The following is a 23193-nucleotide window of genomic DNA, read 5'->3' as shown; positions in this document are numbered from 1 at the left end:
TTCTGGAAGTCAATAGAAGTACCCACAGCAGCTTCTGAAGTAGTAGTTGGCTCAATACTTGAGAACCAGGAAGTAAGTTTAGAGTTAAATATGGATGGCCTGTCAAATGTAGCTACCAGGAGTCCACGTCTCGGGGGAGGCATAACCAAACTTCAGCTCAAAGTCCCATCAAATTGAGTTAGAAAAGATGAGATTTGGTCCGGATGGTGATTGGGCGGGCAGATATTGCATATTGGCTGGGAGAAAATCAAAAGCCCTTTCTGCACCCTCAGGAATGAGGTTCCTTGTGTGCCACTCTGACTTTCCCATCTGCTGTGGAGAATTGATTCTGCTGGTCTTGGGCCACCCTTCTGAGCTCAAATTGAAATTTAATAGTGTGGGGCCCAAGTCTTCTGTGGCCCACCCCAGGAGGCAATTTTCACCACTGCCACGGCCTTTCAGCCTCTGTAATTAAGGTTTTCGCCATGTCCAAATTGCTTTTCCATCCTCGCATGTTTAGCACCTGGTTTCGGGAATTTCTCCCGACATTAAGGAGGACTGGCGGAGAAGGAACCTAATCGGATAAGTGTTACCGCTCCTGCCAAACTTCGTTCCCGCTCCCAATCTGCAATTAGCAGGACCAGAGTTTCCCCTTTCCCTGACAGATGTTTGCAGATGTTTCCAGGAGTGGTTAAAACCCCAGCCTACTGGCACGCCCAGCCCGGAAAGTTGTGGGAAGAAGCCAGGGAAGGGAGAGCGGGGACATTCCGACATGACAAATGGCATTCCATAACCCAAGGTCAGGGAATTCGGCCCAAAAGGGTGGCGGAGCCGGGAAGGGTTCATTTGACAAGATTACTATTGATCGGGAAATGAGTTTGGCCGTCCTGGCCGTGTCAGAAGCGTGCGGGACCGTCAGATTGTTTTCATATCGCCAGACTTAGCGCCCATAAGCCCTGTGAAAATGGCAGAGGGTTCGACTACATTTTCATTAACAGTGAGCTGCTTAAATCCGTCGGCGAGGCGGAGGAATCCTATTTTCTGCATATTTCGGCCCAGCGGTGGCCCGGGTCAGCCGCATAAATCAACCTTCATTATGAGCCCGACCATTAACCTGGGATGACCATAAAACCTGCCAGCCAGGCAATAAAACGGCATAATTAATTCTGCTCGCCACCTCCAGGCACTGTCTGGGAATCCTTCACTCCCCTTCTCCCTCCACCACCACAAAGTCATTAGCTTTTTTTTTTTTAAGAGAGCGGCTGACTTTCTCCAAGGTAGGAATTTAAGTTGGGCTTGATGGACGAGGTGTATTACATATCCCATCAAGAGCCATAAAGAAGCAATTCACACAGAAGCAGCTAATAGCCTTATGATGATATCGCGGGCTCATATGGTGCCGGTGCGTGGCCAGGGGCCACCTTTTTATCGGAAATGGCCATATTTAATATCCCACCCCACTGTGCACACAATAATGATGTTAGGTGCAACAGCTGTCTACTGGCTTGCTGATCTATGTCGTATTTCAGATCCCGGGGAAAATCGCCGTCCGCCGCGCCCGGTAGTTAGCGCCCGGCAAGGCTCGACAAAAGACGGTCCCCCCGAGGAGGCCAGTAGAAATATTGGGCTAATTTAGAGCGATGATCACTTAAAGACCGCTCGCGATGAATCACAAGGTTCCAATTGTGTGCTGCTATCTCCCCGCGTTATTAAAACCCCAACACTTCCTGAATAGGAAGCCGCTCTCTCTCGGGCTCCCCGCGCAATTCTTCTGCTAAATAATTTTTTTCCCCACGAGCTAAAGCAATTATCATATTACCTCCCGAAACCCCCGTGTCCATCAAACGTTTTCCCCCGTAGAGAGAGGGGCCTGTTTGATAATCATGCCGGCAGGAATCACCTGTAATTTTGTAAAGCTGGATTCAGTCGTTGGCGGACAATGAGGCCTGGGGATGTTGTGGAGTGTGCCAACGTGCGGGGGACTGTGCCGGCATCCCCACGCTAATGACAGGTGTTGGGCTGATAGCGCGGCATTACCAGTCCATTGTTCGCAAGGCGATCATTGCCCCGCTACAATATTGAAAGGATCTGATTACATCGGTTTCATTTCCAGAGAGGTGAAAGGGGTTCTCCCCTGATAGCTGGCTGGGAGAGTGATAGCCTTGCTCGGAATGGCTTTCATCGCACGGTTTGTTTGCTAATAGTCTTTTCTTTTCAACCCTCCCGTACCAGAGGACAATGCGAACGTGGAATTCTACCCTGGGAGAACCATTACCTCCAATGTGATGTGTGAAGTACACCATATTGTTCTGTAAATCTCCATTCTCTTCCCATTGTTTGCATTACAGATGAGAAGATGCTCTTTCCAATGGTATTAGATTAGGAGCATTATGGAATGCAAATTCCGGAAAATTGCTGTTCAATCCTCCAAGGCCCATGGATTTACCCAGAGAACAAAAAACTAAACCAATATTAATGTTTACCCCTGAGAGCCTGATAGTAAATCTACCTCCCAGCACAAAGTTGATAAAATGTCTACGACATAATTCACTCCAGCAGTTTATTATTGAAATACTTGGAGGAAAAGCCTTACGTATTGTGTAAGAAAATATGAACAATAGAGTGGTATCAGGAATGGCTAATGTTTTTAAAGCAAAGATCAACTGTAGATTGAATGCAAATTATTGTAGGACTGGAGCCCTTTTCCTTAAACACTTGCAGTGCCCCTCTTTGGAAACAACTTTGAGTTTGAAAAAGTAGAATTACAATGTAATAGATTTTGTCATACTGTCAATGCTATAAGTTTGTGTTATGGTGCAATCGCTTCAATATCCTCCTTCTACATTGTATATGAGACACCAACGGTGTTTAACCTGAGCCAAATCGATCTTCCTGAGCACAAAACAGATTAGCACCAATTATATTTAGCATAATCTCAGAATGAATTGTCTGTATGTCATTGTGAGGAGACACAGTATTGAGGTAGGCCGTATAATCACAGATTAGACATCAAATCAGCAGATATTATTAGGGCACAGTCAGGGCATGTTCTGTAATGTGTTTAATAAGTTGTCCTTCCTCTCTCCATCTTAGGTGTTCACCTGTAAAAATGTATACCTGGTCAAATCTTTAAATTCTATACTTAATGTTTTCTTAATTTTGGGTTGAAACTTAATCTCTACATTATTTAAATAGACAAGAATTTCAGACCTGTAGTTTGATTTGTTGAAATTTTGAGATGAGCCCAAGTTTAAAGGACAGAAAAGTATAAATAGTTTTTTAACAGCAAGTTATACAATATTTAGTAGGTTTTGTAATATTGGTACTTTTAAGCCTCCTTTGTTTGTTTGTTGCTTTGAACTTGTAAAAAGCTCCAGGCAGGCATCATCACTTTAGATGGGCTCAACTCTGTCATATCCACTGCAGGTTATCTGGTGTGTGTGTGATTTGGTTAGCTGGCGGTGTGTGTATTCTGAGACGAGCCCAGTTATCAGTCCTGGTGGCTTGGTTGGCGGTGGAAGATGCTAGTGTGTGGTTGAACAAGATAACGCGCCACTGCTTTACATATGAAGGCATCCCTTACACGCTCTCACAACACCGTCTGGCTATCTAACAGCCTCTTCCTTCCACTCAGGACCACAATCTGGGCTTGTACAGCAGCGCTCGGCTACAATATTGGACAGGGCAGAAGTAGAGGCTTAGCCGTTTGTCATCATTCCACTCATCCCTGACAGAAATATGTCCCGCCTATTGAGCCAGGCAGTAAAGAGGATCAAGTTTGGTCTTTATCGTCCATCGTTACAGAGGACAGTAAAACTGGCAAATGAAACTGTGTGGCTCTCCCCATGAATCCTGCCGGTAGAAGGAGGTGATTCAGGCTGGGATGAGCTTGATGGTGTGTAATGTGGCTCTAGTGTTACAGGCTCCAGTTTCCATATATGCCGGGTTTATTTTCTGCGGCGTTTTAATGCCGCCAGTTAACTATTATGTCTGCCACTTCTGAAGCTCATCTGCTGGTATTGTGTGAGCGAGCTGTTATATCATGGAGGATGCCACCATAGAGACGGTGCTCAAAACTTTAACCCAAGAATAATGGCAAGAGAAAATCAGTATAGAAAAATGCCAGTAAATGGAATTACATAGATAGTTACCAGCCAAAACCAAAAAAAGAAAAACAAGGTAAACTGAAGCTGAAACTTGCATGTAGAAGTTCTGTTGTCAAAAACTTGGCTGAAACATTTAAAGGCACCCAAAGCGATTTCATGGCAATAAAATTGGGGTTTCAAAGTCAATTTTCTAGTCGTTTTTTTTTTAATGTAGTATTAAAGTTGAACTAAAGCATACAGATATCTGTGAGGCAAAAATGCCATGTCACTTCTATATGGAATACATTTGCTTGTTTCGTATAAAAGGCTGGTTGTAGCAATTTATTGGTGGAACCAAAAATAGAAGGATTCCTTACTCAAGTACATGTACAGTATAACGTGATGATAAGAATGTGTTAAGAATGGCAGTAAATGCATTGGATGCCTTCACATACAGAAAAAAGTTGTTTCGTACGGGCCAATTGATGGGCAATTGATTTAATACCTTTTTCTGATACTCCTGAACACCACCACATTCCCTATGTAACGTAAGGCTTCTTACTTACTAAAACTCTCAAAATGCCATCACACTCCCCCATCTGTGAATGAAAGCAGCCCGGTGATCACATGACAACTTATGGTCACATGACAAGATTCCTGGGACGTTACTGAAGACTGTAGGTTACAACTCTGAAAGCTGCGGGCGAGACACATTTGTATCTCTTAGAATTAGCCTGGGTGCCAGACTGTTACCATGGCCAGTACACGGGCTAGTTCCTCGGCTCCAGGGCTAGCCTGGGTGCCAGACTGTTGCCAGGGCCAGGAGACTAGCTCCTCAGCTAGCTTCAGTGCTAGCCTGGGTGCCAGACTGTTGCCAGGGCCAGTATACGGACTAGCTCCTCAGCTCCAGGGCTAGCCTGGGTGCCAGACTGTTGCCAGGGCCAGTGTACATGGTAGCTCCTCAGCTCCAGGGCTAGCCTGGGTGCCAGACTGTTGCCAGGGCCAGTATACAGGCTAGCTCCTCAACTCCAGGGCTAGCCTGGATGCCAGACTGTTACCAGGGCCAGTATACGGACTAGCTCCTCAGCTTCAGGGCTAGCCTGGATGCCAGACTGTTGCCAGGGCCAGTATACGGACTAGCTCCTCAGCTCCAGGGCTAGCCTGGGTGCCAGACTGTTGCCAGGGCCAGTATACAGGCTTACTTTCCTTGGCCAGGGCCAACATGTCCCCAAGGAAATTTTACCATAGACCCTCTCATGATCAGAGACTCAAAGCTTCTCAGCATGCTGACCTGTTTTGCCTTGAGAACAGTCTGGGATCCAGGCTAATAAGAATGGCACCTATTCTTCTAATAAAAGATGAACATCTAGATATGAACAGTAGTATATATATGTATCTGTAGTTTATAGTGTCTAACATCTTGCATCTCTGTGTTTCCTGTGGGAAGGTTTGGCCCAGGCCTGGTGATCTACTGGTTCGGCTTTATCGATGAGCTGGATGTGAACGCTGACAAGGGCATCGTGCTGATGGACCGCTTCCCTGACTCCTTCAGCACTCTGCAGGCGCTAAGTGACAGGGACAGATAGCCGGGCGGATTTACTCCACCAGGATGTCTCCAGAAGCCAACCATCCACGCTTGTTTTGGCACCAAATGAAAACCCTAGATTCTTTAGGCTTTCATTCCTGAAAATTATTATATTATGTGTATATAAAACAAAATCTCAGTCTTACTGACTCTTAGATGAAAAAAGCCACACGTGTTTTGGTACCAAATGAAAACCCGACTGTAGTCCTATTCTTTAGTCTACCATTCCTGAAAACTAATGTGTATATAAAACAAAGCATTATGGTCTTAGATTAAAATTATATAAACATACCCAACACATTGTTTCCACTTGTATGTGTACACATTCTCTTTGTCATATGCTATGATCACAGAGCAACAGCCTAGAACTTTCTAGCTTCAACAGCAGGCTTCTAGGCTAGACTTTTGGGGGGCTTATCTTATGCTGTTTTCTGGATTTCGGCTTGGTGGTTGTCAAAAACCTTGTGCAATCAGAAAACTGATAAACCATCAGAAACAACACCTAATGGTCCAGCCAAGAAGCCTGCTATGGCCTTTCCATCAATTTGGATGATCATGATGAGATGGAGCAAAACATAGCTGTCAGCTTTATCTTGCAATTGGCTGTTGGTGAAGTTGGTGTGTCTCCACCCTGGGCGGCACATACCCACAGCCCCCCCCCCGGGACTTTCCCCATGATTTATCTTTCACCTTTTACATAGAGACCCATCATCAGACCTGGCCCAGAATAACGCAGGTATTCATGAGGCAGTTTAGTGTAATTGGAAGGAAGACAGCCGAGCGGGAAGGACAAGAGACTATTTCATCTTATGTGCCCCCCGAGGGTCGTAGCAGGCGTCCCCAGGCACCCATTCCGACAGGAACACACCTTTCTGTTTACCTCTGAAACACCTCGTGTGTCAACACCGGAATCAGCGCGGGTAATTTCTTTGGAAATGTTACTACAAATCACGGGGAGAAAGGCCTTATGTTTTATGTAAACGTGCGAATCATTTGTACTTCGGAGTTCCTGCAATAGCTATATATAGATAAGACATTCAGGGGAATCCTGTTGATGTTATTTATTTTCTGTTGCCTAAACAGGAAGCATTATGCGTGTATACTGTATATGTTACAACAACAGAATTAGCAGGAATAGTTTTTGTTAGAAATGTCACTATTAATCATGAGGTAAGAAAGCCTTATGTTATATGTAAACATGTGAGCTATTTGTACTTCCTGCAATAGATACAGCATTTATGGCAATCCTGTTGACGTTACATTTTCTGTTGGCTAAACACAAAGCATTAGGTGTGCTGTATTGAATACCTGTGGCGTAGCATATAGCAGCTTTTTGTGAATCTGCTTCTGTTGCCCTAAAAGGTTCTAACTTAAGTTACTAGTTCTGCCAACATCAGACATCATAATGAGTGTATGTTCAAGGACAATATACAATGTCTAAAATTATAACCAAAGCTATACCAAGAACATGTCCTTGATAATATTTAAGTTTCAGGTATTCATATCAAGGCCTTCCCAACAAGTCGGTGACAAGTACATGTAGAATACCACAATTGATTGAATTAAGTTCCTTTATACTCTTTGTTCTTAACTGCCATGATTTACACATTTAGAAAGTTTTAATATAGTGAAGAGGCAGTTGGATGTAGTGGGTACCTCCCAAGTACAATGTAAATAGGGACACTGTTACATGTATATGTTTGGTAGATTCGGTATTACCCTAGCACACTGACCCTGCAAATTGCAGCAGGAGATCTGCATCTTTCCTGGCCCTTCCCCGGGGACCAGTAAAACTCAGTCATCTTCTGTTCCAGGTAGGGTGTCTGAACCTCTGGGCACAGGGGACACACACAGGGACAGGGTATGGGGAATTAGCACTGTCAGCACCAACACTGGGCCAATTTTACTCTCAATCAATAGACATTGGATGGAAATGATAAGACAGAAAAGATATGACTTGATTATTGATTTTTTTTTAGATATCTGCCTTCAGACACAGTGATTTGATGATCAGGTGGTTCAAAATGTGAAAGGCATTTAAAATTGTACAAAAAATATGCAAACGGTGAGAAATTAAACATTTGAAATACATGAGAGAGAAAAAATAACTTTTTCCACTACATTTGTCCTGAAGAATACTAAACAAGGACTGGTAGAAAATTTGGGGGAGCCTGATGCTTGTGTTTGAAAATAGTTTAAACTTTTTTTACATGTAATCTTCCACTTTCTGTAGAGTCAGAGAAGGCGTTAACAGTTATGAGAAATGGTTATTGCCTGTCCTGTACCCAGTGGAAAATTGTGCCCAATTTCCTGCGGGGTTACTGAAGGTCACCGCTGTTCCTGGTCAGAGCAGGCCAGTGATTGTAGAGGTCAGAGTTCAATCGGAAGAGGTAAATTTGCAGGTGTCAGTATCGAGGCCAAAGTCGGACAAGACGACAAAGTAAAGATTTTCCTAACCTTTAGTTCTCTACCCTTAGCATTGATTCTTTCCTCTGTACTAAATATAGCAGTGACCAAATCCTGCTTGCAAGAACTAACATTAAGTGAATCATACATTACAACTTCATATCATTCTCTGTGCCCCTTAGCTATGTACTTTTATTATTTTTACCCGTGTTGTTAAAAAATGAGACATCTTGCCAACACAGAACACGCCGCACTTCCATTGGATCAGCCGAATCCATCGATTTCTATACGGTCCCCTGGATGGTACCTAATATTACAGTACTGCCTAAAGATAGCCTGGCAGCATCAGCAGTACATGTCCATAGCTGGAGGGACGAGTCCCAGTGGTAAACTTGCTCTTTTGATGTCTTCTTCTTTGTGTTAAACCTTAATGTTTTCATTTTGCAATATTATAACGAGGTCTTCAAATGATGTGTAGCCTCTATCAGGCTTCGTAAGCGGCTGAAAGAGCAGAAATTGCCCAAATAGATAATGCGCCGGGCGAGTGCGCTGGTGCGATAGAGTACAGTTTGCCGCTTCTAAAGCCTGATAGAGGCTACATGATACTGGGGATCTGAAAGAGAGAAGAATATCTTCTGTGATACGACCCCAAGAACAAAAGTAAAATTTCCTCGTCCCACTTTCCAGCCATCAGTTTCCAACATTTCTCAAGTTTACTGTCGTGAAAGCGCGGCAACAGTCGCAGGCAGTCGCGACATCTGCCGACTTTAATTTCCTCAGTCCCGCTCGATCCCCTATTAACAGATCCGGACAAGGCCGGGACACTTTTCCTCTGCCAGTTTTCCACATGAGTACAGGAGCGTTGCAGTGGAACGGTGCAGAGATGGGCTCCATCTCCCCGCCAACACTCCCGCCGCTCTCCCTCACCAGTAACAGGTGTCACATCGTGTCCAAAATCATTAAAATTTATAGAAATATGAAAGATAAAGTTTAGGAACAGGTGGCAGCGCGCTGATGTGAAATTGGTTGGACGCTATAAAAACGCGCGAGGTGTTTGTCAAGACGTGTGACGTTTTTACTTCTCGCCCGGCGGGTTTTATTGTACCAATCGTTCTCTTGTTATCAAAGCGCCGTGTGGCTATCAAGGGGGAAGCCGGACTTAGTAAGAAGTTCAACCGTAGAAGTTTATGGTGTTTTATGAACTCGGCTGCTGCTCGTCGCGATGCTATTACATCGGCGGAAACCCAATAACTTCCTCTCACAGCCGACTTCTGCACAGTATGAATGTGGAATACAGCGGACACGTTTTTCACGAACTGTTGTCAACAATCGTACCTTTAACCTTTTCTAGATTAATACGTTGTTATACAAAACTTTCTGATCAGTATATTTTTACGGTCTTACTCTCCGCTAGTTGAGTGACGTTTGCAACTTCAACACCAAATGTACTTAAACATGAGATTGACATGTTGAGAAAGAAACTTAAAAAGAAACTGAAGTCGACTCAATACCACATATGTAGTAACGTTATTCGACAGGATGCCTCCAGACCACCACCTTATACGTCCTAACCAAGCTTACCTGCCTGCTGGAATTCAACATAGTGATTAAATACATTAAATACTGGAACAAAGCAAAAGATTGTATCTAATGGCTCGTTCAAGCAACCAGTTTATTGATTGATCGAGTGGGTTGAGTAATTGTATGGGATCGAACGGAGCATCTTTGGTGGCCAAGATGTCTTGAAGAACTCTTCATCACAACTTTTTGAGGAGAAATGTCGACGCAAAACTCTCCCAAACGCTCAGGAATAAAGCAGGCCACTCCCCCCGACCCCTGCCATTTCCGGACTGACCAGACTTCTCTAACAAAGTTCTCCCGGCGGAGTCATCCGATGACGGCCAAATGGGGAGGTAAATCATGCCGGTGTTTTGGTCCGTTCCGTTTACCTTTATGATGGATGGGTGATGTTTAAAACATGGACATCTGTATATATGGACGCGGAGTGACCGCCGTGAGATGGGAAAACTTAACGACCTACCAAATCAACGGTGAAATGCCCGCCTTTATGTATTTATTTGTATTTATGAAATGGCCGCTGATGTGTCACGCATCGAGGACGTGGAATTGAATTTCTGCTCGCGACTCTCGTGCCAGCGCCGGCGTGGAACTTGTCACTTTCGACGATATTTTTTAGCGATTTCTCTCGCTAAAAAATCTATATTTGGACTTCTCTTGTATATAATTACCCTTAAAAATCAGTCCACTCAACCCTCAAGTTCGGAAAACGCGTTTTTGTTTCCTCTCAAACGTCGACTCCGTACTCGTAACGCGGCCTTACTCAGACATAATTGATGCCCTTGTCCCCGCTTTTATTTTTCCCGGTTTGGGAATCAAATTTACGTGGAAATGGCGACATTTTCGTTTAAGAGGCGCAGTTAATGACTGGCAATTGTAGTGACAGTTACATCCCGGGCTGCCGCTTCTGCCATAAACGGCCTGGCATGACGAGGAGGCGCTTAACAGAGAGGACATCGCAGTAATTAAATCCGTATCGACGCACGGTTTGGCCTTCTGTGTCGTAAAGACGCGCCCGGGACCAGGTGCGGCTTAACAAAAGGTCGGGAGTGAATGTAAACGGCACTGCGCTAACAGGCCATCCCGCCCACAAACATATGAAGTGTCAGATCCAAGCGTTTAAGGCGACTTCATCTGGTCCCTGTCTTTTAAGAAAAAACAACGTCAGCACCGACGTTCATTCTTCAAGTAACGGCATTAAAGAGCCTAAAGGGCAAACTATAGATTAATTAATATCAACCAAGGGCGGGGAAAGTTTATTGGCCTTGCACGATCCTAGGTGAACTAGAGGCATACATCGTGCACAAAGTCCTTCGCAATGACAGGTTGAACCATAGGCCCGCCTTTAGTTAACTGTTAGTCTTAGCTGTCATTACTTTGGCAATCTGCAAAGTAGGACAACGTTGTTTCTGCTCGGATCTTCCAAACAAGCAAAAAAAGACGCCTGCTATAGATTGGGTTGATGCACCTGTCTTTTCGTGTTGTCTTCAAACGTCACAGCGCTACAGATAAGTTGAGTTACTTTGTGCTGAAGATAAAGTTTAGTTTTTGGTGACTGCAGTGATTATTCTAACTCATGTACGTTCACTAAGCTTTGGCTGAAACGTCACGAAACGCTGTATATTTACGTCTTCAGCGGTAGGAAAACTTCCACGTACTCCACACACACACACAGACCGGATGTACATGATTACATCAATATCCAAACATCCCTTCTTTTGTGGGAAAAAACTTTATACGCACAGAACGTAAAATCACTTCTCCCCGGGGCTTTCCCTTAATCCGAAAAATTCGATTATTTGTATTTATCATTCGGCGGAATGGAGTAGCCCTTTTAAGTTTATCCGATTGTCTGGGTTTCCATTCGCTTCCCCCCAGTCAAAAAGTCCTGCAGAAGCCCAGACGCCAGGGTACTTTTAGCGCGCACAAAGAGCTATCGGACTGGAGGGTTCAATCTCCTCTGCCGGCGTTCGGAACCCATTTCCCGCGCGGGTCTATCCATCCATCAGCACCCCGCACAAATAATAGACTCCCTGACAGCACATTTATGTACTTCATCATTCCCTCCCATTTCAGAAACAGTTTCTTTGAGTTGCTCCGCCATTTCCATTTCCATTACCATTTGGTCTTTCAAAATTCAATTTCCACTAATAAAATTTTCAGGAAATGGCGGTTGGCCCGGGGATGGTGTGAGGTCAGTGTTGTTTGTGCCCGCCTGATCAGCTATCCGTGCAGCGGGAGAGACTCCGGGACAATTTCACTCAAAAATGATATTAAGTTTTTACCCCAAGTACACCCGCACGCTCGTTAAGTTGACGGCAATATAGTGCGGGCCATATAACGCGCGTTAAGGGAAGATGATTTCATCGTCAGAGTGTTCTTTTCCGGCCATTAAAACTTTCTGCGGAGTAGTTGGCTTCGTCTGCTGCGGTTATTAAACGTCCGCTCGCGCAAACTCTCCTGCAAAGGTCTTAATCATCCGCCTTGTAAGTACCACTGGCCGTGTCTTATTACCTCACATATTTCTTCGCGCTCGCAAATATAGAGAAGAATGTAGAAGTTTTGAGGTAAGAAATTGGAAGGCGCGCTAGGAGTTTGAGCAAAATAAACTTCAGATTATATAGTATAGAATGGGATAACCATTGTAGATGTTTTGGCTGTTGCAAAACAAGTGCTATCGTATCCACTGATTCAAAGTCAACAATTGTTGACAGATTGAAAGTGGTAATCAGGATTACATGAAAGAAAGGCAGTGGACACAAGTCCAAAATTGAATAAAATCATTAGAAAGAAATTAATTGTCACTAAACGTAAATCCATATCTGGCAATAAAATAATGTGGACACGAGACATTCATTGAAAACGTGAAAGTTGTGTGTAAACATGAAAAACCACAGTTACAATATAGTCTATTGTCTGTCCTCTTATCTGGTTGCTCGTCCTTTGCACGCTGCCTCTACCTCTAGGCCTCTAACCACTCCATACTTTTCCTAGACCTGAACATTTTCACGTAGAAATTCAATGTCGAACAGATATATATATTCAATATTCAACTACAGACAGTCTTAGACAACCTTCGTCACTGCAAATTGCATCCCGATAGTTTGTTTTCCTCCAGCCGTCCCGGTAACTAAGACCGGACACTAACAGCTGCCTTCAGCACCAAGGACAGGACCAACCGCCACAGAACTCCCACCTACGTCCTACGTCCTGTCACAACATAAATTCGCGGCGCGTCAGTTCATATTTATGTGAAATCTCATTGACGTCTACATTATGGGAATACCTTTATGGATATTACATAATAATTTGAGACGAAGTGATATTTGGACCAGTATACGGCGGAAGTGTTCTTTTGAATGACTTTAAAACAGTGATCCCTTAGGAAGAGGATCTGAAACTGCACGGTGAGCGCTTGGTAACATAACAACGCAGTAGCAACAGTTTTTAAAACAGTAGTCGCTTTCCAAAGGGACCTCCCGCTGCGTTTCCGGTGATTTGCCGTAAGCCTGCGTTACTCGCCTGTCTGTCTACGTTTAACACCGGCGTCGTTTTAGTTTTTAAAATTACCGCTACGAAACCGCGCGTATATCCTTCACTAATTACCCGCCAACTTTTCCCCATCTGGCGAGATTGTTGTTGGTGAAGAATTGTGCAGCGGGTCAAGTGTTTCACCCTTATAAGTTGCTCTTGTCACAAGATAAAATACTGAGAGACTTTTTGTGTTTTCTTTCTGATTTAGAAAAAAATCTACAGTCCACAGGGAGGCGACAGAGCCGAAAATTGGGGCCAGTCGGCCCGCAGGTCGCGTGTAAACTGCCGCTGGCCACCCCACGCCGTCCGTCCTCACCCTAACACGTCCCGCGAGTTCACGACTTCGCCAGGGGAGCCCTTACCCCGCCAACCCCAGATCTCGTTAAATCTTATGGCCGATATTTCGCTAATTTCTTTGACATTACAGTGTCTCCGTTCGGAGCGTCGCGGGTTTTTATGGTCGCGGCGTCCACTGTGGCCACAAAACACATGTCGGCCTAAATGCCACCGTATATTTCTGCCTCGTTCATAACAATAACACAGGCGCCCTGGGGGACAAGCATGGTTAACGGATGTGCTTATCCCGGATTTTTCAACATCCACGGTAGTTGGTGGGAACGGAAGATGACAGGAACTTTAACAAGGGGTAGATGTGTATATTTTCCTTACAAGGCCGTTTTTGTGGTGTGGGGAATAGAATAAAAAGAGTTAAATCACCGAAAAAGTATATATATATTGAAAAAAAATCAGAATCTTACCAACAGTGTGATTTCAAACGTACGGAATGTGCAAGTACACACAACTTGACAAAAGTGCAATGAACTTTAGACAGTTTCACACAACTACATCCTGCAATCCATACCAACTTGTCACCTGAACTTCTAGTACAGAAGTGGAGAATTTACAACTTTCTACTTGAAGAGTACGTCGTGCGTTTGAAGAATCAACAACTTGGTGACTTGAAAAGGAAGTCAGCCGGAAGACTGATGTGTCGACACAAGGGAAACTTCAGTGAGAGTAAGAAGAGGACCCATCCGATACAAGTCCCCGCTCCGGAGGCACGATGATCCCGACGTTCTTTCCTCTCAGTTGTAAAATTTCACGGGCGGCTTGCGGCGCCGTTTGTGGCGGCCACGGACAAATGCGCTCTTCATTATCATCTGGCGAGCAGGGCCGCGGCAATAAAAATAAATAACTGCGTCAGAGAGAAATTCAATCTTGGGCGCTACCGCCGAAATCCCGACACGCGGAGGCAAATGCCATTTGCGGAATGAAAAGCCTCATTATGAATCTAATTTTCGAGCTATCTGTGCGCTGAGCAGACGTGCCAATATTTCATAGCCCCGTGCTCTTTAAGAAAAGATACACTCATAAATATCGTCCCACTGACGAATGATCGCCGGAAGTTTCTTATAATTGAATAAAGTCGCATTTCCATAAGTCCAAGATATCCCGAGTTATTGACACTGCCGCGAATCGAATGAGACAGCGAAGCGCGCGGGCCTTCAAGGGCGAAGGAGCGCTCAGAATTAGCGCGTCGGTGTCGCGTGTTTGATTATATGTATGTATCTGATATTCTATTTACCACAAGACAAGCGGCACTAGTTAGATCACTCCCGCATGGTGGCGCATGGTGCCGCAGTGTTCCTCTCTTCGCGATCCGCGCGCAAACGCACACGTACGGTACGTACACAGGAGGACCTGCCAAACTCATCGACCTTCCAGCTTCACGAGATGCGTACGGCTCATTTTTATGCGTCATTTTCGCTCACTTTCCTATCAGTTTGTCCCTGTCATTTCGGCTCAGCGGAGCTCGGCGGGGAAATCCTGCCGATGTCATCGACACCTGCACCTGTTTCATTAACGGGACGGCACACTACTGCGGCATGCAGGTGTCTCCACCTGCAGAGGTGTTGGTACAGTCGCTTTCCGCCAGCTTCTACCCCGCTTCCCGGATTTGCCGTAAAACCGCGGCTGGCAAACCCCGAACGATGGAGGGTCTTACCTTAACGACTGGGGGGTTTAGTGCAGCGCAGTAATGAAATTTGGCATTCTAATATACCCCTGCTCGCGTGAACGTCGGATCTCAGAAGCAAGAGCGACAAGAAGCGTAAGAGCGGCGTACGTACGTCGCGTCACGTGACCGATCGGAGATACCTGACGTCAGGCACGTGAAAACGCAAGTTGAAACCTCCGGGCGCGACTGACGCAGAGATCGTAATCCGCCCGCCCGAAAATCAGGCATCGGACGGTCTCCGCTAGCTCTAGTCGGGGGGGAAAGTTAAAGCTCTGCTCGGATGTAATGAACACGATGAAACTGACTCATCCGACCTCATTTGGTGCTTTCTGTGCGCGTTTCATGGTCGATTACCGGAAATTGTCGCGTAGAGCGGCGCTACGGGAGGGCCCGAGCAGCGCGCCGCTCGGGAGATGAAAAAAGAGGGGCCATATCTCATCCAGGATTACTGGACTTGATCCTTTCAAGGCCTCTTAAGTAATTTTAGTGCAGTCTTGGCGATTTTGGGGCCATAAAGCAGGCCGAGGACATTTCTCAGGAGGCAAGCACCGTGCGGGGCGCCACCCCTGCCTCCCCGCGTGTCAGGGTTCACCGTCTAATGAATTGGTCCGTGTTAACTTAAAGATGAAATATCGGCAACTTTTTGTGCCGGCGTTTTCGGCGACGCCCACACTAGGAAAGAGCGCGCAACTGGTGCCCGAGCAGCCCGGCTTTTGTGGCGCCTTTGTGCAGGCTTGCCGGAGCACTCCCCGGTCCTCACAGCCGCTCCTGTCCCCTGTAACCTCATTACGCTCCCATTATCTCGGGCTCCCATTACATCAATTACTCCGCTGCTTGCTAAATGAGCGGGAAAAAGCGAAGCATCTAATATTTATAAGACTAGATAGGTCTGCGTCTGCTAACTGAGTGCCACGGCAGTATATCATGTCCTGGTCGGTGTGAGTTTTTTTTGTCTGTTGTGTGAAAAGTTTTCTATGGATGTTGTGAAACACAGGTATTATGTATGACTGGTACAGTGGTGTTCTCTTCCTCTTCACAGTTCCGAAGAAAACCCCAACTACTTTCTGTGGGGAAACAACGTATCATGGAATAGGACGGTCACGAAAGTGTGTGTCTGTTGTGTGAAAAGTTAGTTGGATGTTGTGAGACACAGTTAGGACAGGTACAGTGCATTAGTGGTAGAAGTATACCTGACTGTCCGGACTAGAGGTGTCCTCCTGGTTAAACCATCACTTCACACACCAACTTCCCCCGTCGACCGCCCCGCGCCCTTATCATGATCAGCGAAAGCGTTTAATTTAGGGGGATTTCTTCTTTAATTTCGAAGTTTCTCCTATCTTTGCAATCATCGCGAAATTTTCCCAATCTAGAATTAATAGATAATTTCATTTCTGGGCGAGCGGGGTAATAAGCGGCGACGCAATTAATGCTGGTTGTGATATCGCGACACATCGATCCCGTGATGGATGGGGACCCAACCTGACTTTACATAAATTCCTAATTTGTACCCTTCAGAATGTAATACCGCAATAATTCCGGCTGCCATTCATTTATTAAAATGCAGATTACACGCAAGATTTCGCCCCAATCTCCCCTTTCCCCATTAATTTGTCGTTTGTGTCCGTGTCCCTCTCTGTGCTCTCTCCCCCATCTGACTCCAGACTTGTCCTTCGCCGTGTTTTTGCACGACGACTAAAGTGCAGCGCGCGCGAGGCCGGCCCGCGAAATGTGATATCTCGGGCGATAATGGCATTTTCATTTTAAATGTAAGTGCCGTGATGGCGGTCACCCAATGACATTTTCCGGGGCTTAGGAACTAAGTTTGATGACTTTTTAATGCTCTGTCTCAGATTCCACACTCTGTAGGCTGTAGAGCGAACCGGATACCGCGTTGGGGTTTAAAAAATAAAACCGTGTGACGTCGACTTTTCCGAACTTGGGGGGAAATCGCCAGGGGAGTTTAGTGGCTCAGGGGATCTGGGCGTCTGGTTCCAAAATCACTGCGTGGGAGACGCTTCATCAATTTTGTCTCCTAGATGAATATGTGTCATTGTGACTGCAAACAAAGACGCTGGCTAGAGCGTACCTCATCCTCACGTTGTGTTATAATATATTATATAAAAGACTTCTATACTACAACAAAACTTCGTGCGAAGGAAAACGTCGGTAATGACTTGCTCGCGTGTCCAGCTTGTTTAACCGTGTGTAACACTGAGACCACCGAGATTGAGGTGGTGTGAGAGAGTGAGTTGATGTACAGTAGTAGGAAATTTCCGGTGCTCTATCCGTAACTAGATCCGGGTCCCTCGGGACGGCTCCCGCCACCTGCCATCGGGCGGACGCGACTCCGTCGGTCTAGTCTCCACCAGACTCCTTTGCAGGCTGAGTAAATAGTCGAAATCGGCCTAAAAAGAATACACCTGGCCAGGAGAGTTGGCCGGTCATAAAGGGTCCAGTTTGCCTGCATATGCTGGCCAGATACATTCTTTTAGGCCGATTTCTACTATTTATTCAGCCTGCAAAAGAGTCTGGTGGAGACTACCGCCGACCCACGCACGTCCCGGTCCCCCTGGCCTGCCCGGTCCCTCCGCGACCCACCGGGCAATCTCCCTAATTGTCTTCCCCATCAGAACGTCCAGCGCAGGTGCGCCGGTCCCCGGTGCCCGATTGATCATCCCGGCCCTGTGATGTGCCGCATCCCTCCGCGCCACGCGACGCCGTGACCTCTGACCTCCCCACGTCCGTATGGCTCTGTGAAGGTCACGTGCGGCGCGTCACCTAATCTCCAAGCAGAGGTTTAGTTTTTTTTGTTATTTTGCGTGTGTTTTTAGGCTTTTTTTATCGGGGTTTCTTTTCTGCACTTGATTTTTTTTGGGGATTGGGTGAAAAAAATTCCAGTGCAAAAAGAAACCCCAATAAAAGAACATAAAATCGCGCCAAAAATAACTCAAAACCCAAACCTCTGATTCGATCGAGTACGCGTGTCACCGGTACTAGTACTGCGGCGGACGTAGCCTGATGAAGTATTACTATATTATACCTCCGCGTTATTAAATTGCGATGATGATATTCCGGCATGTCGAACTTGGTTGTAGTGTACTCGGATAAGAGATGAAATGAGTTACCTTAGATGACGTGTGTTAAACGTGCAGACGAAAAAGGCTATATCCTCATCCTCTCATCCCAACTTCAATATCTCTAACGATCTTGTCGATTTGACTGTACGGAAAGCACAAGCCGAACGCCCGCGTTTTTTTCTTTCCTGTCTTCCCCAAACTCGATACGCGAAAGTCCCCGCAAATCTTCCCCATTCCCCTTTATAGCCGGTTCCCGCGGATTTAATATTCCCTGCCTCAACTTGTACGAACCCCGGTTTGCACCTACCCCCGAAGACGTGATTTTCATGTAATTTCTGTGCCAATGCGCGGTGCACTGACGAGAAACGGGACGCCCTGCCGCTCCTTAGAACGCAACATTACCAATGTTTTCGTTCCATCGCCCGGCGGATCCAGCGAGTGCCGAACTCGCTGTTCAAGTCCATAAAACACGGGAGTCCTCCTCAGATAAGCCCCAGCAGGTGTGCGCGATTAACAATTTGCCTTTGTACGTCTGCCTCATGAAAGTATCTGGCGGAAAGCCGCCTCCTTTACTGGAGCTAATCACCACTATAGATCCGGTCCCATCGAGGCTTGCTGGGTTATTTCTGACACTGTCACTGGCGGGCAAACTTCTCTATTTTCCAGGAATATGTAATCTAGCGGGTCTTTAGTGTAATGGTCCACAGCGGCGCACGGCACATTGCTCATGCTCGCGCATTACAGACAGATCGCCGGCATTTCTCTTCCTCTAGCGGGACCGTTACGTCGCCATGGACCCGGCCACTTGTACATGGGGACTGTTTTTTGTGTGTCTGTTGATGTAGGGATTTTCTTTTACACAACCAGTAATGTCTCTTCCCGTGCTTACGTGTCGGTGTCTATAACTATCAGACACCTTTCTCAGAGCTTCTGACTGACTGATAGACAACGAAACGTAAGCAGGGTGAGACATTACTGGTTGTGTAAATTAACTTGAATATCCCTATATCCTATGTTCCACCAAACAGATGAAACTCTTTTCGGGTGTTTTGTGGATCTGTTCGTTCTCTCACGGTGGCTTTCTCAGCTGCACAACTTCAGCGACGGTCTGCCAGTTCCAACAACCTTCCCTCCTCCAACCCCCTCCCCCTCTCCCCCTTCAGGCGCACATGATCGATGCCATACCCGCCATTATTACCGCACAAGACAGTATCAAATTGGCCAGTCTGTATCCATTTCCCCACCCAAGGACAACTTTCAGGACACACGATGAGACGTTTGATGTGGAAATTTGCCATCAACCTGTGCGGTTTTTTCGGCGGTAGTTTTTGATGATATCCTGCGACTGAAGTGTGTTCGCGGGGGGTCGAGGGGAGCTTTCCTCGCTTGGATCGTGACGTAGTGCGCTGTGACGTCACGTACAGCTTGCGACCGTCGGTGGAACTTTGTAGTCTCCGCCAGACTCCTTTGCAGGCTGAGCAAATAGTAGAAATTGGCCTAAACAGGAATGTAAATGTTCAGGGGAGTAAACCGGTCATAGAGGGTCCAATTTGCCTTTGTAGGCTAGGCCGATTTCTACTATTTATTCAGCCTGCAAAGGAGTCGTCCGACTGGTGTAGACTATGAAGTTGCTAATATCCTTACCTTCGCCAAGTAGGTTATGTTTTTGTATGTGTGTATGGTTTCTGTATCTGTATCGGTATAGCCGGTATAACTGACCCTTCGGCGTAACGCCAGTTTGGCACGATAGTTCAAGAAGCATGAAACTTGGTACGTGGGTAGGTATTGATGAGTCCTCAAAATGACTAGATTTTGAGCCCCCTGGCAGCTTGTTGTGGTACCGCATTGGGCCTGGTTTTGATATCTCGTGATCTGGTGGATAATTGCCTTTGGTTAACTTATTTTCAGTCTTGTTGGTTTGATGATTGTAAAATCATGCTTTGGTGATAAGTTTGCTGCTGTCTTTACAACCTGCTGCCGCATAACAATTTGTCTGAGTTGGAACTTTCTGCCATTCTTTTTTTTTCTTTTCAGCTGCCCCAGTTGGGGAGCACTTTCAAATCCTGATTTATTCGAACAAGCCCCAATACAGCGACCTCAAACCAACCGCAAGACACGATGAAATAGTACATGCGTCTGGAGGTGTCAAAGTGGGAATAGGAATTCCGACTCATCTCGAGTCAAAGACAAATTCAAGTTCTCCTCCGGGACTGTGTTCGTGCTCGTACATATCGTCACTGTGCGCTATATCAATCTTACAGACGGGAACATGATGGTACACTTCTGAGGATCCTCATGTTGTCTTTTCTCTCGGGAAACAGGGTTTATATACTCCAAACCATATAGAGCACTTGTTTACACAATAACAGTACCTCCGAGTTTTCTTTTGGTTGCGTAACTCATTCTTCAGCGCTATGATTGAAGTTCGTTAGTTGTCGAACGATTGCTTCCGTACTATTCACGATCTAAACTTTCCCTGATCATTTACCTCTTCTCTGGGTGTGGTGCTTAGATGGGTGGGTTTGAAAGTGGACCTTAGTTAAGAAGCAGTTTTACCAAGTTTTGACCAATCACGAGTCGAGTTTGCATTTACATCATCTGCCTTGTTTAAGGACCCGTTACCTCTGAAGTAAAGGTTTACAATGATTTCTATGTATGACACGAGACCAGCAACACACGACAGATAAGTTATAAAAGTATCCACTTTACTTTGAAATTGTGTCCGAAGCTACATGTACAAGCTTGATTTTTTCTGTGCCAGTAGCGAGAAAATACATGCAGATTACCATAAATACAACGCAATAAACTCTGAATAAGTATGATGTTCCACTTTCTGACATTCCACGTTTCAAGACAATGATCAGATGTGGAATGTTATAAAAGTATATAACTTCTACACCCTCGAAATTATACTAGGAGAGTGACAAATACCAGTACGAGTATCATGGATTGAATTCATAGCAGCACCGCAAAAATATCAAATCATAGCAGCACAGCAAAAACATCCAACGTTATGAAAACATATCACTATATTACACTTGCTACAGGTGGAGACGACACCGGCAAACACAGCTGGTAGCCTGGGTGCCAGGCTGCTTCCAGGATCAACATGCTAATGGATCTCCAAGCAGATCCTAGGATGGCATAAGACAGTATGGAATTGACCAGATACTGCCTGGCCAATTTGATACTGCCTTTCCACCCTAGGATCTGCTTGGAGATTACAACATGCCCCCAAGGAATTTATACCACAGTCCTCTCATTTAGGCCCTAATCCACACGCTGGCTAACTCTGGGCCTATCCTGTAATGGGTCTGGCATCCAGGCTAGTTGCTAGTTGTGTGGGGACCGGCTAGCCTTGGTTCTCTTGCGGGTGCGAGTGGTCCTGCCGCCCGATCCTGGCCTGTCCCCTCCCCGCCGGGTCCGGCCGCCCTGCTGTATCTCCTCCTTGGCGAAGTGCGGCCGGTAACTCGGGTAGAGTTCCTTCCAGTTGTCCAGAAGGGGCTCGTACCTAGCAGACACAGCAGCACACACGTTACAACGTCAGCCATCGAGATCTCTTTACATCAGACAACTTTGTCAATAGGATATTGGCCTAACAATTTAAGATGATGACGTTAGATAAAAGGTTAAATACGAGGATGACGCAGACCTCCCAGTGTAGATGGAAAGCAGGAAGATCACAATCAACATGAAGTTTAATGATCTTAACTTGACTTACAACTCTGTTAGTATATCTTCATGATGAGTCACCGGATTGACGATGATGATGCGATTATTATTATATAGAAGCAAAAAGAACACGAGGAGACTGACAGCGAGGAAGAAGACATAGACTTCCATGTAGAAAGGATGAGAGAGACCAGAACAAAATCAACATTCCGCTTTGCTTTCCTCTTGAACATTGCTTTTGTCTTGACGTTAAGTCTAAGGTAAAAAGAACATGAGGAAGCTGAAAGAGACAATGATAAGATTTAGACTTCAGTGACAGGCATGGCAGGAGGAAGAGAGGGGTGTCGAGTGAGTGAGTGAGTGAGTGAGTGAGTGAGTGAGTGAGTGAGTGAGTGAGTGAGTGAGTGAGTGAGTGAGTGAGTGAGTGAGAAAGAAAGAGCAAGACGACAAAAAAGAAGACGCTGCTCCCTCCCACCTGTACTCCTTGTTCTGCGCAGGAGACGTCTTGTTGCTGGATGACTTGTTACTGGCCTCCTCGTCGCTGCTGCCGTGCGACACCAGAACCTTCCGCACCAGCACGTACGTCGTCTTCGGCGCCAGGAACTTCCCGGCGTTCTCCCGAGGGTGGATGTCCAGCTCCTTTATAAGGCCTGCGGAACAGACATGAATGAATGAGTGTAAGAATGAATGAATGAATGAATGAATGAATGAATGAATGAATGAATGAATGAATGAATGAATGAATGAATGAATGAATGAATGAATGAATGAATGAATGAATGAATGAATGAATGAATGAATGAATGAATGAATGAATGAATGAATGAATGAGTGTAAGAATGAATGAATGAATGAATGAATGAATGAATGAATGAATGAATGAATGAATGAATGAATGAATGAATGAATGAATGAATGAATGAATGAATGAATGAATGAATGAACGGACGAACGAACGGATGAATGAACGAACAAATGAAAGAACGAACGAACGAATAAATGAATGAACGAACGGACGAACGAACGAACGAATGAATGAATAACCTTTATTGTACGTTTGTGCTCTAACAAGCTAAGTACATGTCATGAATAAACAAGGAAAAGGATACAGCAATGATACTTAAACTATACGTACTAATGTGATCTACTATTTACATGTTCAACTTCTTCTAGATTCTTGACGCAGTTATAGATGTACGAGAATATAGAACTAAAATACATGGTGTGTCAAGGTTCAAAAGAAATAATATAACGTTTGGC

At 45.5% G+C, this 23193-nt stretch overlaps 2 protein-coding genes and 1 pseudogene across 3 annotated transcripts in view; 2 read left to right on the top strand and 1 right to left on the bottom strand.

The window, feature by feature from the left end:
• LOC109472307 (uncharacterized protein C15orf41 homolog) overlaps positions 1-5940 on the top strand; it is a 55973-nt gene extending 50033 nt beyond the window's left edge. For both annotated transcript variants that reach the window (XM_019771988.1, XM_019771992.1), the window contains one exon: positions 5512-5940. In XM_019771988.1, coding sequence (XP_019627547.1) covers positions 5512-5650 — 139 coding nt within the window. In that variant the 3' untranslated portion in view covers positions 5651-5940. The remainder of the gene's footprint in view (positions 1-5511) is intronic.
• Positions 5674-11658, top strand: LOC109472131 (annotated as a pseudogene).
• A 9308-nt stretch (positions 11659-20966) lies between these two features.
• The window catches only part of LOC109472157 (uncharacterized protein C22orf15-like), a 19064-nt gene continuing 16837 nt past the window's right edge, over positions 20967-23193 (bottom strand). The window contains exons 2-3 of the mRNA XM_019771730.1: positions 22409-22583; positions 20967-21772 (exon numbers count right to left, since the gene is read on the bottom strand). Coding sequence (XP_019627289.1) covers positions 21595-21772; positions 22409-22583 — 353 coding nt within the window. The 3' untranslated portion in view covers positions 20967-21594. The remainder of the gene's footprint in view (positions 21773-22408; positions 22584-23193) is intronic.

Source organism: Branchiostoma belcheri, unplaced genomic scaffold (assembly GCF_001625305.1).
Source record: "Branchiostoma belcheri isolate BF01 breed outbred unplaced genomic scaffold, Haploidv18h27 scaffold27, whole genome shotgun sequence".
Taxonomy (NCBI): Eukaryota; Metazoa; Chordata; class Leptocardii; order Amphioxiformes; family Branchiostomatidae; genus Branchiostoma; species Branchiostoma belcheri.
This window is presented reverse-complemented; position numbering and strand designations above follow the sequence as displayed.